This window comes from Urocitellus parryii, chromosome 5, assembly GCF_045843805.1.
Source record: "Urocitellus parryii isolate mUroPar1 chromosome 5, mUroPar1.hap1, whole genome shotgun sequence".
Taxonomy (NCBI): Eukaryota; Metazoa; Chordata; class Mammalia; order Rodentia; family Sciuridae; genus Urocitellus; species Urocitellus parryii.
In genome coordinates this window covers 167,661,120-167,677,274 of record NC_135535.1, presented here as the reverse complement: position 1 = coordinate 167,677,274, position 16,155 = coordinate 167,661,120, and the positions used below count along the sequence as shown (strand labels likewise).

The 16,155-nt window shown below is 46.6% G+C and overlaps 1 protein-coding gene across 1 annotated transcript; it reads right to left on the bottom strand.

The window, feature by feature from the left end:
• Positions 1-3,313: 3,313 nt before the first annotated feature.
• Sftpd (surfactant protein D) lies at positions 3,314-12,910 on the bottom strand. Its single transcript, XM_026406666.2, has 7 exons — positions 12,712-12,910; positions 7,980-8,096; positions 7,624-7,740; positions 7,187-7,303; positions 6,661-6,777; positions 6,051-6,134; positions 3,314-3,773 (listed from the first exon to the last, which is right to left on the bottom strand). The coding sequence occupies exons 1-7, from the start codon at positions 12,908-12,910 to the stop codon at positions 3,397-3,399; spliced, it is 1,128 nt and encodes a 375-aa protein (XP_026262451.1). The 3' UTR covers positions 3,314-3,396.
• Positions 12,911-16,155: the final 3,245 nt, after the last annotated feature.

Below are 16,155 nucleotides of genomic sequence, written 5' to 3'. Positions count from 1 at the left end.
AGTATATCACTAAACTGGGTTTCCCAATGTACTACAGGAAAGGGGCTTCCCAATGTACTACAGGGAAGACCACCCTTCTATACAGGGGTGGCTTCAAGTCACTCCCATGATGGCCCCTGGCATTGTGAGAGACAAAAATTTCCTGAGAGCCTAAGAGCACATAGTCCTGGTTTCACTTGCCGCCTAGGCCACTATGGTTGAGAATGTAGGCACAGTTTAAGATTTGAGCTGAAAGTTGCTCATGTATATTAGCACAAGAGACCCTCTGTGCTCAAGGGCTTAAGGAAAGCTTGGACTTCTGAACTATTTGCTTCAGTCCTCCTTAATCAGATTGTTCATATAGAATCCAAATGACCCTCCTTATAAGTCTTCTGTGCTCAAAGACAAACCAGGCACTCATGCTGGTGGGTCCCGTGGATTTGAAGGTTTCTCTCGGGGTTAGTTTTCTGTCCACACAGTTCTGCTCCTCTTTCCTCCCCCTTGTCAAGAAATAGGTCTGGCATGAATATTGGGGTGGGCAGTGAGGTACCAAGACCACCATGACCTTGAATAGGTTTCAGTGGCCATAGTGTGCTAGGTCATCCCACTTCCCAAAGCTTAGTCAACTGAGCCAGGGGAGAGAACCTGAGACAACCAGACTGATTTCTACAGCAGTTTAAACTGAAAGCAGATGAGAGTGTCTCATGCCTGTGCAGCAGTCTCTGAGCACAATCCCTGTCCTCGTGCAGTGGGGAAACCACGAAGCAGAGGAGCCTAGTGTGCAAGGAACAAGAGGCAAAAACAGAGAGAAAGGCAAAGGACAGGGAGGTGGCAAGACTTTGCCTGTGCACCTCTCCTCCTGCCCCCAGTCCTTTTTAACCCATTCAGGGCCAACTATTCGTTAAAAAACAACAACAACAACAACAAAAACTTCTTCTTGTCTTAAATTCAGTTGTTTCCTCTTACAATAAAAAGGGCCTTTCTAAGCTCCCGCTATCAGTGTGCCCAGGTGTGGCCTTTGTAGGGGGGAATTGTTTGCTAATTATTGTGTAACTGACTTGTACTTTAAAAGGTGCAGGCAATTGGGGATTTTTTTTTTTTTTAATAACAGAAGAAAGATCTTATCTCAGAGCCCCCGCTGCGAACTGTCTGAAAATGTGGCTTTTGCTTTTGGACATGCTACCCTATCTATACATGAGGTGTAGCTGCAGGAGTTCTGGGAAGAGGTTTGGGGTTTGGGGGCCCCATCCAGAAAGGGCAACCCCCCTAGTGCCTGTGAACAAAGGAGAGCATTTCATCTGATTTCATGTCTGGGGGAGGAGGGGTTTATACATGGGCCTTTTATTATGGGCCTGTGATTCACCCAGGTGCCATTCCCATTTCTTTTATTTTCCTTAAGCGTTTTTATTTAGTTTTAGAATTCTGAAATTTTTTTCTTCATTTATTGCCTTCAATGTGTTGCTGAGTCTGTGCCAGGGGCAGATTTTTTTTTTTTTTTATGTTGTGCTGGGGATTAGAACCCAAGGCTTCATGCATGCAAGACAAGCACTCTACCAACTGAGTTCTATCCCCAGCCCCCATTCCCATTTCTTGAACACAAGTATCATTTAAATATTTTTTTGTGGTTTGTGCGTGATGTGGAGTTTCACTGGTGGTGTCTTCATCGTTGAACATAGAGTAGTTACATCTGATTCATTCTGCTAACCACAGAATGGGATCCTAATTAGAATAAATTATGCTCCACATATGTATAATATGTCAAAATATACTCTACTGTCATGTATATCTAAAAAGAATAAAAATGAATAAATAAATAATTTTGTGAGAGTGTATCAATAAAATCAGCCAGTATATGGGAGTCTTTGGTTTATATATTTAGAGGCCCAAAGTATAAGCTTTGGGATCAGAAAGACCTTGTTCATGACTGAGCTCTAATCCTTCTACCCCCATGACTCTGAGCAAGTCCCTTCACCTCTCTGTGCCTTTGTTTTCATATTTGGAAAATGGGGAAGATTTAATTAGATTGTCTTTGCGACAGAGTAGGGAAAGAAAATTCCTGAAACTACCAGAAACTTCCAGGCAAGAGAAGTGTTGGGGTGAATTTGAGCATGACCGATGACCCTCTGCTCCAAAGTTCCCTGAGATTTCAGATGGCTTTAGGGTTGTGCACTTGGCATTCCTCCCCTGAGTCAGGGTGCAGCTCCATTGACAGATGCTGGGTAGCATGGGAGGAGGAGTACTGGTTGTGGGACCACGAAATGACTGGGGCAGGGTGGAGGGTAGGCAGACTTCTGGACCAGGTCACTCTGCCTAGCTATGTAGCTTCCTGGGTTTAGGCTTAAAGCCAGAGTCAGCTATAGAGACTTCCAGCTCAGAGACTCTAGCCTGCAGTGGCTAGAGGAGTTTGTGGTCTGGAAGTGGTCCTGAAGAGGACATATACCTGGGATCCATAGCCTGTAGATGGAATTTAAGACACGGGCACAGAATGCTTAACCCATGGAGTGAGTGTAAGGAGAGAAGAGAACTGAGACTCAAGTATGCTTCCATCATGTGTCAAGGAGAAAAGCAACAGGGATGAGCAAGAGGCTGATCAGGAGCAAAGGACAAGAGTAAACACAGGCAAGGGCTAGAATACAGCTAGTGGTAGAGCTCCTGGGTTTGATTCCCCAGCACCACTAACATTAAACAAATGAAAAGGCTTTGGGAGGAAGCTCAGTGATAAAGTACCCCTGGGTTCAATTTTCAGTACCCAAAATATTTTTGAAAAAAAGAAATTTAAGAGTAAACACAGAGCCAGTCATAGTGGCAGACACCTTTAGTCCCAGTGGCTTGGGAGGCTGAGGCAGGAGGATCAAAAGTTCAAAGCCAGCCTCAGCAACAGTGAGGTGCTAAGCAACTCAGTGAGACCCTGTCTCTAAATAAAATACAAAATAGGGCTGGGGATGTGGCTCAGTCGAGTGTTCCTGGGGCTGGGGATGTGGTTGAGTGTCCTTGAGTTCAATCTCTGGCACCCCCCAACCTTCAAAAAGAGTCAACACAGGCAAGGTGTTGATCTGTAAGCTGAGAGAAGGAAGAATTTGGAAGAAGAAGAGGGAGAGCTAATCATTCAATGAGGAGGAGAACTGAGAAGGAGATTTTAGACTTTGTAACAGTGACATCATTGTCATTGCAGGCTGACTTTTATCCCTTGCAACTGGGAGAGCAGGCTGTCCCTTTCTTCTGGATAGGCCTTCCGTGTGTGAGGTGATCTGCAATATAGCTACCTCTGGCTGTGTCCTGGAGAGAAGCCTTGGCTGTTACAGGTGGTTACCTTTTTATTAGGGTATTGGCAACACATAAGTTCGGGCTGTAACTCACTTGCCAGGCTTCTGGGCCAAGCATGGCTACTCTTCCCTCCCCAACCCCTGCCACAGGGGCTCAGAACTCGCAGATCACAAGTCCCTGTTCTCCACAATGTTTGTCATTCCACTTGCCGTTGGCGAAGATCTCCACACAGTTCTCTGCCCCACCATTGTTGTTGGGCTCCCCTGGGGCCCAGTTGGAGTAGACCAGGGCCTCCCCAGTGGGGTAGATGAACTTGCCCTCCGTCTTGGTGTCTGTCATGCTCAAGAAAGCAGACTTGTTCTGAGCTGTGACCAGCTGTTGCAAAGCCTCATTCTCAGCTGCAGAGCGAGGGGAGGCCAGCTGTCCACTGGCCTGGGTGCACACCTCCTGCGCACCCTCAAAAGTTTTTTCAAAGCCAGCTGTTTTGAAGATCTTGTCCCCAACACTTTGGCCATCCGGGAAGAGCACAGCTGGGAGAAGAGGGAAATCAGGTTGAGATGAGGTACTCCTGGCCAAAGTGCAGGGGCTCTGAGATCTCTGTGCTGCAGCCCAAGCCTTCCAGACCTTCCCAGGCAGGGCCTCAGGGCACCAGAGGGAATGTGAGTGAGACACTTGGTTCTGGAGAAGCCCCATCCCCATAATGCACACTGCAAACTGGTACCATGGTCCCTAGTTCACAGATGACAGAGCTGGAGTTCAGAGCAATTAAGAGCCATGCAACCATCCTACTTAGGGATAAAACCTCACGAAATCCGACACCAAAGCTCAGGCCTGCCCTTTCTGTTTTAGCTCTGCCCTTTCGGTTGTGTGCTGGCATTGATTTTTAATTACTATGGAGAACTGGACAACTTGATCTGGGAAACGATTACTGTGTAATCTGAGTCCATTTCTGAGAATACAGAAAACAATGCCGTGAGCCCACTGTCACCACTGTTGTTATGATGGATTGTTTGAGTTGTGTGAGGGATAAGGGGACAGTACAGGGTAGGGTGGGACATCTGAGAGCTAAATGCGCTGATCTCTGCCCTTGGTCAATCCCATGTTGGCTTCTCAGTGGAAGATGCCCCAGCCTGTCAGGTGCTGGGGAAGGGGACAAGGGCATCTGAGAGGAGGACTTTTGTAAAATTAATGCTGGAGAGAGGCTTGGAAAGAAATTATATCTGACCTTAAGACCCAACCTGGCAATGACTGTCTTGGGGACAAGACAAAGTCACTTTCCCTTTCAGAATATGCATTTCTTCTCCTCTAAAGTGAGGGATCACTTCAGAAAAGTACCATCTGTGTAACATGTCGAGTATCTTTTTTTATATTCTCATCCCTGTGGCTTCTGGACCCATGTGTGGAAATCTGGCAAAGGACACTGGGCTCCAGAATGGGCTGCATCCTTGGAATTGTTGGGATGATCAGAATCCAGGCTGCATCCTGGATCACTGTTTTCCTCTGGGCATTTTTAACAAGGTCTTGCAGGGAAGATTGTCTACAGACTCAGGATGGCATCCAGAGCAGCCCTGAACAAGGTCAGTGTAAGATTATGTGCCATTACTGAGTGTAAGTTCCGTGGTCCCAGGGCAGTATGCATGTGCTACACGAATATGCCCATGAGTTCATCCAAAAATATGTGGACATGTGTTAGGTCTAGCCAGTTGGTTGTGCATATGAGCTTGTGTATGTAGATGGATGTGGAATGAATGATGATATTTAAGTATACACATAGGTGGCAGGTGCATGTGCACATGTTCTTCATGTTTTCATCAGTGTGATTATGAGCAAATGAGTACATGTATAAGTATGTTTATGGAGAGAAGGAAAAGTACAAATGCTTAAAACTCTCACCTCAGCCTGGGTGCTTAGGAGCCAACTCCATGTCTTACCCAAACAAAACCCTTTATGCTCTACTTATTCAGAAAACTTCTTTTTCTAACTCAGTGAGATTTAACTAAAGGGTGTGGACTCAAAACTGAAGTCACAGAGGACAGAGGAGGAAGGGGCAGCTGGGAACTGAGGTAGAGATTCTAAAAGGCACAGAGCTCTCAGGTGTGAGCTCTTGGGGGGCTTTGACACCACAGGATTGCACAGTTAAGGTGGAATCTGCTCTATACACATCAGGGATTGCAGGTAGAGCCCAGCATTGGCTGGAACCCCAAGGCAGCCTGCCCCCTGCTTGACCCAGGAGCATGAGTAAGGAAAGATTCTTAATGACCAGTCATCAAAGTCAGTCCCTCACCTGCCTTGTACCTCCAAAGTATAATCCAGCCCCAACCCTCAGGACAGCAACTGCATTCTGTGCTGCCTTGGACTGTGCAGCAACATCTCTGAGCACTCCCACGCCTGGCTTCACAGAGGTAAGTAATGCAATGTGTTTGTCACAGGGACTAACTCAGTCAGACAGGAAGGAAGGTCAATTAAATTGCCCTGCACTTGAGACATCTGCCTTGGGGCATGGATGGCCCTGAGGTTGAAGGGTGCTCTGGAGCCTGGTGGTTTCAGATATGCATCTGCCAGCCCAGTGAACTGGTGATATAGACTACTAAATCCTCCTCCTTGTTCCTTGGAAGGACTTCTAGGTTGTGGAACACATGGCTTCCCTCCCCAGCCCCAGCTTTATGCCCAGTCCCAAGCCCAGCCTTAGACATAGTCCCTCACTGGGTAAGGCTCAGTGTCAGTCCCACCTCAACCCTAAACCCATGCCAGAACCAGTATGGGGCCCAATATTGGTATGAGGCTGAGGTTCAAATCCAGAAATTCACCTTTCTTATACTGAGAGAAGACAGTCTGAAGGTGCTGTAGCTGTCCCTGTAAGTCCTTCACTTGCTGCCTCATGGCAGTGATGTCTGCAGGGGAGAAAAATGGCCATGTGAAGACTTGTCCAGCACATCCTAGGAAGAGCTCAGAGCCCAGGCCTCACGGAAGGGTATGGAGTTGTAGCTACATATTGGGGATGGAGGTGACGGATGCCTAGCAGCCGACACCTGCTGACCCTACTGGACCCTGCTGTATGAGGCTTTCTTATGGGAATTTAATCACATATCCATTTTTTGAGGGTGGGGTGAGTGGGAATATATTCCTTATATAATTTCCATCCATTGGATTATTTAATGCTCAAAGCTATCTGGTGAATGGGAAAGACAGCTGTCATTTTCCCAGTCGTCTGGTGGAGAAACTGCTCAGGTCAACCTTCCCACATATATTAGACAGCTAAGACCTAATTCTGCCTGCCAGCCTTTCCCTAGTTGCACCCACCACCTGTAAACAATGGGGCTGTCATCCCAGAGAAGAGGCCAACCTGAGCAGAAGAAGGCTACACTTTTCCGTCCCATGCCCTGGTGGGGGTTCCAGAGTCAGGAGCTGCTGCCTTACCTGATACCCCACTTTCACCCTTTTCTCCTCTGCCTCCAGGAGCACCTCTGTCCCCCTTCAGTCCAGGAGGGCCCCTGGCTCCTGGGGTTCCCTGTGGACCCACAGCTCCAGCAGGCCCTGGAATCCGAGAAGGGCTGGGTGAGCTATGGACTCTATTTATAGCATTTTCACCTGTTCAGTACATGACATGCCCTCATTTCCCAGCTACACACTCTTCCGGCATACACGCTCTTCTCAGAACCCAGTCGTGTGCCCTCTCTGTGTACAACTATTCCCATCACACAACATTCAACCTTCTCTGTGTACAACTGCCCCCGTCACCAACAACTAACCTTTTGTGGATACAGAACCATCTCAAGGCTTAGCACTGCACTCTCCCTATATATGGTCAGTTCCCAGAGATGAAAAGTGCACCCTCCTTGGATACAGACTCTCAACAACACCCGCCCAGACTTCATGGTTGCCACTGCCAACTCCAAATGGACACCACATAATTGGATCCAGCCCAGATCTTTCCATCACTCACCTGTTGCCCCAGCATTTCCAGGAGCTCCACGCTCACCAGGGGCACCTTTCTCTCCTTTAGGGCCTGTGGGACCTCTGGTTCCTGCAGAGCCCTGCGGGCCTGGGGCACCTACTTCTCCTGAGGAAGGAACAAACAGGGACAAATGCTTCTGAGAGTGTGTTCAGCATGTATGTCCTCAGTAGTAGAGCTTTTTACCCACAACTCCAGGGTCTGAAAGAGAACTGGAGAGACTGCACCTGTTACCTGGGCTCTTCTGTGGAGGGTAAGAGGAAATTATTGTTAATATGGGGAAGGTGAGGAAAGATGTGCATGGTGAGGCCTTCATGGTATTCATGGTCTGGGCTCTTCCTGGCATGTTATGCCTCAGGTCACATCATGGTCCGCCATCATCATTTCTCCCTTCTCCCTCCCAGACAGGCCATATCACATTCACCTACCTTTGGGCCCCACCTCTCCTTTTGGACCTGGTTTTCCTTGTGGTCCTATGTTCCCCTGCTTCCCTGAAGGACCTTCTTTTCCAGCTGGACCAGGCACACCTTGAAGTCCTGGGGGTCCTGGAGAAAAGGACCAATCCTGTCAGTGACACTAAATCCTCTTGATAGAAGGAGTGCATAAAGTGACAGTAATAGTAGAGGACAAAGAGGAACCCCACAGTAGGCCCAGTCTGAAATAAGCCAATGCCACCTTCAGAACAACCTTCTTCCTGGTCTGGGATCTGTGCATGCATACTGGTATAGCCTATTGGCAAAATCACCTTTTTTAAGATGCCTGAATTCCATGTCTAGTTGCTTACCACTTGGCCCAGAATCTCCTTTGGGTCCAGGTTCTCCAGCAGAGCCATTGTCCCCTTTTGGTCCAATTGGGCCAGCTGGTCCAGGGAGCCCCCTTTGCCCTATAGCTCCTGGCAAACCTATAGCAGCCATAGAAATGAGTATACAGTTAGCCTTAGGCCCAGGAGGGTTAAATCCCTGGCATTCCTTCAGGGTTTTGCAAAGCATGGACATTTCATGGTCACACACAGTGGTCCAGTGGTGATCCAGGAAATGGACCTTAACATTCCCATTATGAGGAAACAGACTTGTCAGAGGTGAATTCAAGCTAAGTGCTTCTTCTCCTGCCCTAAGATCTCAGTATCAACAGAAGGCAACCTGTCAGCATTTGCCTATGATCACACTCATACACACACACACACACATGTGTATATATGTGATATATATGTATGTGTGTGATACATATGTGTGTGTGTGTGTTGGGGGATCAACATTTATATCAGAAATGATACTAAATAGAGGATAATTTGTTCAGTTATTTGTGCACTTACTCATTTATTTGTTCATATGGAACCCCCAAAACATAGAAAACAAAAGCAAAATTTGACCTGTGTGCTTACATAAACTAAAAATGGTCTGCACAGCAAAGGAAACAATGAATGGAGTGATGAGGCAAGCAGAAGAATGGGAGAAAATTTTTGCTAACTATTTAAGTAACTCAAAAAACATTTAAGTAACTCAAAATATTTAGTAACTCAAAAATATTTAAGTAACTCAAAAAACTTAACAACCCCAAATAAGTAATCCAATTAAAACTGGGCAAATGATCTAAATAGACACTGCTCAAAAGAAAAGATGGCCACACAATATAGGGAACAAAATGCTTAATATCTTTAGCCATTGGGAAATGCAAGTCGAAAACTACAATGAGATACCATCTCATCCAAGTTAGATTCAGTATTATCAAAAAAGCAAAACCCAACAAAAACAAAAGTAATAAATGCTGGCATAAATGTAGAGAAAAAAAGAACTCATACACCATTTGCGGCGATGTAACTTAGTATGTCCCTTCTGGAGAAGAAGGTTCCTCAATAAACTAAAAATCAATCTACCCTATGATCCAGCTCTCCCACTCCTGGGTACCTATCCAAAGGAAATGAAGCCAGCACACCAAAGGGATGATGCCTGCATCCTGGCCTATTGTGACACTCTTCACAATAGCTGAGATATGCAATCAACCTAGGTGTGCAACAGATAAATGGTTAAAGAGAATGCGGTACACAGACACAATGCAATGTTATTCAGCTGTAATGAAGAATGGAATCCTGTCATTCACAACAAAATGGATGGAACTGGAGGACATGATGTTAAGTGAAATAAGCCAAACAGAAAACACAAGTCCTTCATATTCTCTTTCATATGCGGAAGCTAAAAACCATAAACCTGAACCTAGACAAGTGATTAATAGAGATTGAGAAATGTGGGGGTGGGATAGGGAGAGAGTAAATAAAGGGAAGCTGAATTTGATCTGCACATGCTGCATGCATGTGTGAAAATACCACACGGAACCCCAACAATATATACAATTAATGCATTTTAATAAAAATGAAAAAGAACTCAACCATTCACATCTACTTTATAATTCCCACTGGACCAAATGCAAATATTAATCTCAGGCCCTGATATAAAATTTATAATGAACTGTGAGACAGGACAACAGATGAGGAATACAGTGCATGAGATGCCTCTCGTCTCATCCCAGTGTCCTGCCCCAGCACCTACACACATCCTTGGAGCTATCTTTCTAGAGGAGAAAATGAGACTTGAAGAGTGGGAAGGGTTTAGAGAGCCTATGTTCTTAAAATCAATTTAGAGAGAAGAGAAGTGACATTTCAGACTTGGAAGATTTGCTCCTGTGGCAGGAAAATCCAGGCCCTCTGGGGTCAGGAGTGTGGTTGGGATAAGGATGACTAAATTTGCCAGATGAATGGAAGATTCTGTGCTGGGTTCTGTTCCAGCTATTGATTACTATCCTTTCAAGGAATGAAATGGAAGCATAGAAGGTTACAAGACAGATCCATATCCCACTTTCACAGAGAACTGGGCTGAGGACACAGATGTCCCAAGCTCGGGCTCAGCTTCTCTTAAACTCCACCATACCCAGGCTGGTGGCAGGCACATTGGGCTAAATAAAGCAAGTCATCTCTAGAATGGAGTGTTAGAGGCCACCTGTTCTTGGTGCACAGAGGCCACAGAGCATTGAGGTGGAGGAGGGGCACCCTTCTCAACAATAGTACCCATGCCTCTAAAGGACTACCTTTGCATTAGGGTCCCCAAAGACCTAGCTCTGTGCCCTGGTGCCACATAAAGTGGAGCTTCGTGATCTAACAATTTGGTCAATCTTGGCAATATTAAAATTCCTCCTACCCTTCCATTTTATACTCATTTACTAATTCAATAATATTTATTGAAGTTCACTGTCCTAAATGTTGGGAATATGGTAGTGAACAAAACAGATCCCACCTCCTCCCCCCAAAAAAATCTCTTCCTCATGGACTTTTGAATCTACTGAATAGAAACAGACAATCAAAAATTAAAATGTACAACCTATGGCTTATTAGATTGTAATAAGTGCCACAGAAACAAAATAAAGCTGGTCGTTCAGGTATCTGTTTTAAGCAGAGTGTTTAGGACCTCCTTGCTGGGAATGTGGATTAGGTGTAAGGCCTTGAAGGAGCCATAGGGACATCCATGAGAAGAGTGAGAAGAGCGAACTACAGGAAACTGAGGAGAGAGAGGCCCGAGTGTGGTTAGGGATCAGCAAAAAGCCCGTGTGCTTGGAGCCAGTGGGTGTGAGAATAGAAGCCATTGAGACCAGAGAAGCAAGCAGGGATGAGAAGGTCATGTAGGGCCTGCAGGATGCTGCAAGGGGGAGGTTACTCTGAGGAAGTTGAGTGTCCCTGGAGAGACTCTCCCTGAATCTTTCTGGGCAGGAGTGTGGGAGGTGCTGAGGCACAGGAAATCATCCCCCACAGGCAAAGTCTGGTCTTTCTTGCTCTCTATAATGCATCCGAGGCCCCTGTGCTAATCACTCCAGGACGACAACTCTACCTTCTACTCTGGTCAAGCGTCTCTCAGGTACCAGTTGTCCTTTTCAGGAAGTTCTGGGGACCACATGCTTCAAAATTTGCGGAGCAGAATATCACAGTACAGACTTTGGCCCCACACAGACCTATGGAACAGCATCTGAGGGTACTTCGGACTCCCCATGACATTCACAGACCCATGTGGTCAAATAACTTGAGTGAGTAGAATAGAGGAGCCAGAGTGAGCCTCTGTCTCCATCTACTGAGTGCTATTCTCTAAGAACTGACTAAAGTCACATTTGGTTGTGCAGGGGGCAAGGCACCTGCAGAGGAAAGGAAGGTCTCAGTCATAGTCCATGTGGCAAGCTCAAGGACTACTAGGAAATGTCCCACAGGAGCCAAAGAGAATTGAGACTCCCTGAGAGAGAGCTGTACAGTGAGTTGGTTCCTCCTCCAAATTCACCCCTGGACAGCCCTCTCCATGCCCCAGCCCATTCACACTGGGAGCCACTTTCTGTCTCTAAAAGATAAGCTGGTACTCACTTGCCCCTCACCCTACAAAGCCTAGGGATATTAGTCTTTCTGACTTAAGTGTCACTCTTTTCCTTTCTCCCTAACCAAAATGCAAACTCCAGAAATATACTCAAAGCTGTGGCCTAGGACCACGTGATCCCTTGGCTCATGTTGCTAGTTTGTTGAATGTTTCCTTCTTGCCAATAAGATCCAGAGCCTTCCCCAGGGCAGGGACAGTATTTCAGGGACCATTTCCTATTTCTTAGTACCTTTGGTAACCTCAAGAGAATTTACCTAATTAGTATAGCAGGAAAATGCAACTTCATCCTAAAGACTCAAAAAATAATGATAGTAAAAAGTTTGGCTCAATTATTTGTCACTGGGCAGAAAACAATATTCCCTTTTTCATATAAGTAAACTAAGACTCTGTGACACTAAGTGGCTTGTCCCAGGGAGTCCCAGACCTGGAGCTACTAGTCTAGTACAGATGTGTCTGATGAGAAGCCCATGTCCTTTTAACCCTCTAGAATGGTTTTATTTACCCTCTCTGAGTCAGTTGTCTTATCTGTCAGGAGAAACTAGCATGTTCCTTGTAAGGCTGTGGAAGGGTTAAGTGAATACCCAAGCACAGGACTCCACGAAGAAATATGAGCTTCTGCTCTCTGCTTGTAATGTTTTAAGACAAATCCATTTGATTAGATCTTTATATGGGGCCATGAAACCTCATCTTTTGTCACCTTTCATACAGTATAGTTTAAATAAACATTAAAAGTATTTAATACCCTGGGTAGGTATCATTTAACCAAAGTGAACTATTGCTACCTCCTGGAACAGGGTCCTAGGGCTCCCCTAAATATCAATAATTTACCCACTCTGTATTCATTTTATGGGTAAGGGAAATCCAGGAGTCCTAGGGGAAGAGTCAGGTCATTTGGGAGATGTGGGAAGCACTTGGGGGCGTGGGACAGAGGACATTTGCCAACTGGTAAAACACTGTTTTAGATAGAACAAACATTGGTGGAAACCCACCTCCATGGTGGAGGGTGGGAGAAGCCCATCTCCAAGTCTTCCATTGCAAATATCCAGACTTGCAGGTTTGTTATCATTCCAAGGCTCAGCCTTCCCCACCCAGATAAACCACCAGTCCCAGCTCTACCTGGATCCCCCTTCTCGCCCCGGGGCCCCTCTCTCCCATCCCTTCCATCGCGACCAGGCAGGCCATTCTCCGGGGGGCTGCACATGACCAAGGTACAGGTGCTGGCCATTGATCTCTGCAGGTAGTTCTTCATTTCTGCTCCCAGGTAACTCAGGGGCTGAGCAAGCAGGACCAGCATGGAAAGAAGGAGGAGCATCATGGCCTGGGGAAAGGAATAGAAAGAGAAAGGATATGCTGTCAGTTCCAGGACATGGGATAAGGCTGGGCCCAGGTCCTGGAGGTCAAGAGAAGTCCCCGTCCCTGGCTCCCTGCTGTGGGCTTAGAGAAGCAAGACTCCAAAAGCAGTTCAGGGAAGTAGACTTTTATTCTGACTTTGGAAGGCCTGAGTTACCCCACTGGAACTGTGTCATAGGTTGACAGCAGTGTTCATCTATTCTCAGGTGCCCCATGAGAACAGTGGCTGTGGTTTGGTGTTCCTCACTAAGGCCACATGTACATTGGAAAGGATTCTTTTGAGTGCCTCTGGGTAGGACCCTTCCCCTCTGTGGATTAGGCAGTCGGATCAACTCAAATAAGACAAATATGCTTCCTCTCACTTGCTGTCTTGGTGGATCAGCACTGGCTGCCTACCACACTAGTCTGAAAATAAGTCTAAATCCTGAAGGCTTTGTCATGTCTGTCCTGAGCTTGGGCAGGGAATGGGCTGCATGTTAATTGGGTGATTTGTCATTCCTGGACCAGGCACTGACTCCATGAAGAGAGTACCAGAGGAAACTCAGGTAAAAGATTTCAAAGACACTAAATTAGCAGCTGGAGTGACCCAAAGACATCTAGATGTCTGTCCAGGAAGTGTGGTTGGAGGAAGAGTACATCCCAAATGGGCTCAATCAGGTGAAAGGCTAGTTTTAGGGAATAGCAAGAGAAACTATCCAATAGAGAATCCATCTGAGAGGGGCTTCGGAATTGAGATCGGGGGCAGGATGGGTGTGCAGGACCTTGGTTACTCCCTACATTGGGCATCTGTGTTAATTTTCCATCACTATGACAAGCATCTCAGATAAAACACTTAAATGAAAGAACGGTTTATTTTTCCTCATGGTTAAGAGATTTCATTCCATGGTCATCTGGCCCTATTGCCCTGGGTCTGAGGTGACACAATAATACATAATGATGGGATCAAATGGCAGAGAAGTCCTGTCCATTTCATTCGAGCCAGGAAGATGAGAGTGGAGGGGCCAGGGTCACAAAATCCCCTTCAAGGGCACGATCCCAAAGACCTAACTTCCTTCCACCAGGCGCCACCTCCCAAAGGAGCTGCCACCTCCTGATAGCACAGCAGGCTTCAACTCAAGGGCCTTTGGGGGACATTTAAGATCCAAACCAAATCAGTATCTTTCCTCTCAAAGAAAGAAACTGCTATGAGAATGGAAAGAACCAGTGGGAGTCACAGAAGCTGGGAACAAAGCCAGAGTATACTGTGCAAAGATGATGGGCTCTCTAGGAAGACTGGAGTGGTGGCAGGACAGGGGCTTCCTGGCCAGAGAGGTGCCTCTTTCAACAACTGCTAGTGTTTCTGGGCTGTGACTCTCATTTTCCATTGACCCCTTTCACTTTTGAAATCGTAACTTCCTCAAGTACCCTGTAATTCTCTAGAAACACCTGGGTGAGCCCGCAGGCCAGTGCTTCTTTGCCCCTGTTTTGCCAAAGTTCAGTCCTGAGAACAGGGTATTGTCCTCTGGCACTCAATCCAGGGCCCTATGGCTGATTCTGGGAGATTATAAAAGACAACAGGCAGTCTGCCCACAAAGCTCAAGATACCCCAGAAGGCACCACCAGCATTTAGGGGTCTTGCAGAGGGCAGACACACAGATTTTCAGACAAGAGATTCAGGAGGCAATGTAGACTCACTCGCAGCAGATGGAACGGGCAGAGCCACAGTCCCTAGAACCCCTGCAGTGCTCAGTTTATGCCATGCTTTCAGCGTAAGAGTTTATTGAAAAAGTGACTCTTCAGAACATTGGTTGGAAAATCAGAAACTGAATCCAGTAAGTGTATTCTTTAAAGACTTGAGGCTGTGAGAGAAGCAGGTTTGGCCAAAATCCATAGGGAAATGGTACCAAGTTGGGTTTAAAACCCAGGCCTCAGAATGCCTAGTCTGTTTCTCCTCCACCGTTTTTATTTTTGAACAAATCAGGGAGAGAGAAGGAACCCAGATCAAAGCTAGAATTGGATTTCCCTCCTGAAGCTTCTGTACCTGGCACCTGAAGTCTCAGGGGGTATCATAGTTCACTCATCTTCTCTACCACAGCTCAGAAAGCAAATCTCCCACTGAGTCCAGCAAGCTGAATGAGGGGCAAAGAGAACCTTCTTACCTCACTGTGCCCTCACCTCCCATACTCACAACTCCTAGACCAGAACCAAGAATTGGAAACCAGAATTCCCCTTCCCCAACACCAGTAAACTGCTCAGATAGGCAGGGGGGATATTCACAGGATATGGGGGAAATAAAATAAGAGGCAGGAGCAGAGACACTCACAGATTTCTTCCTCTAAGGTCCCAGGAGCTCCAGGCAAATGAGCTTGGTTTGGCAGGCACTCACTCTTTATGCCTTCTCTGTCACCTGAGCAGCACAGCCCTGGTTTTCTGAGAACGCCCTTTGAGAAGTGGAAGAGTTTTCTTCCTTGTTGACTCACTCACTCACTCTCACCCCTGCCTGCACTCTGGAGACCTGATGTGGATAGTCATAGCACTGTGCATGTCTATCTTACAAAGCACTCTCAGTCTGCGACCCCATCCATACCTTCCCTGCAGCCCTGGGAGTTAAGTAGTATCACCGGTGTCTATATTTTATATATGTCCAGGAATTTGAGGTCCAGAAATGCATGTGTTGCACAATGAGCTACAAGGATTGCAAAAGCAACTTGCATCTGCCTATCTCAAGAGCCAGGACCTACTGCATCCACTTCTCTTTTCTCTTCATCTCAACAGCACTGCCCAGACATTGGGAAAGAGCTGCTTCACATATCCAGGCAGGGTTAGGGCAGGTTCAGGGGCTGCAGAGGTAGAACCCTATGGAGGAGTGACAGAGGTACCTCTGGAAGTGGTCATTATTTTCCATCCTACTAGAACTCAGCCCTTCACTTACCTTTTGTAGCATGTGCTGCCTTCAGCAGGCCTCTGCTCTGCCCCTGTTCAAACACATTCTGCTTTCTTAACTGCTGTTTACCTTGTGCATGGCTCTAGGGATTGTTTAGACCCTTGAGCTCTTAACATGCTGTTGCAAACACTCTCAGGGCAGCTCTTAACTTCCAATACCTGTTGGGCAGTTGTCCGTCCTACTGCCATTGGTATCATCCTTCCTTCCTTCTAGATTCCTGGGACTTGATTTCTTGCATCAACTCTGCCTGACTCCATTACCAGCAGACCCATGTCCCCAATCCGCTT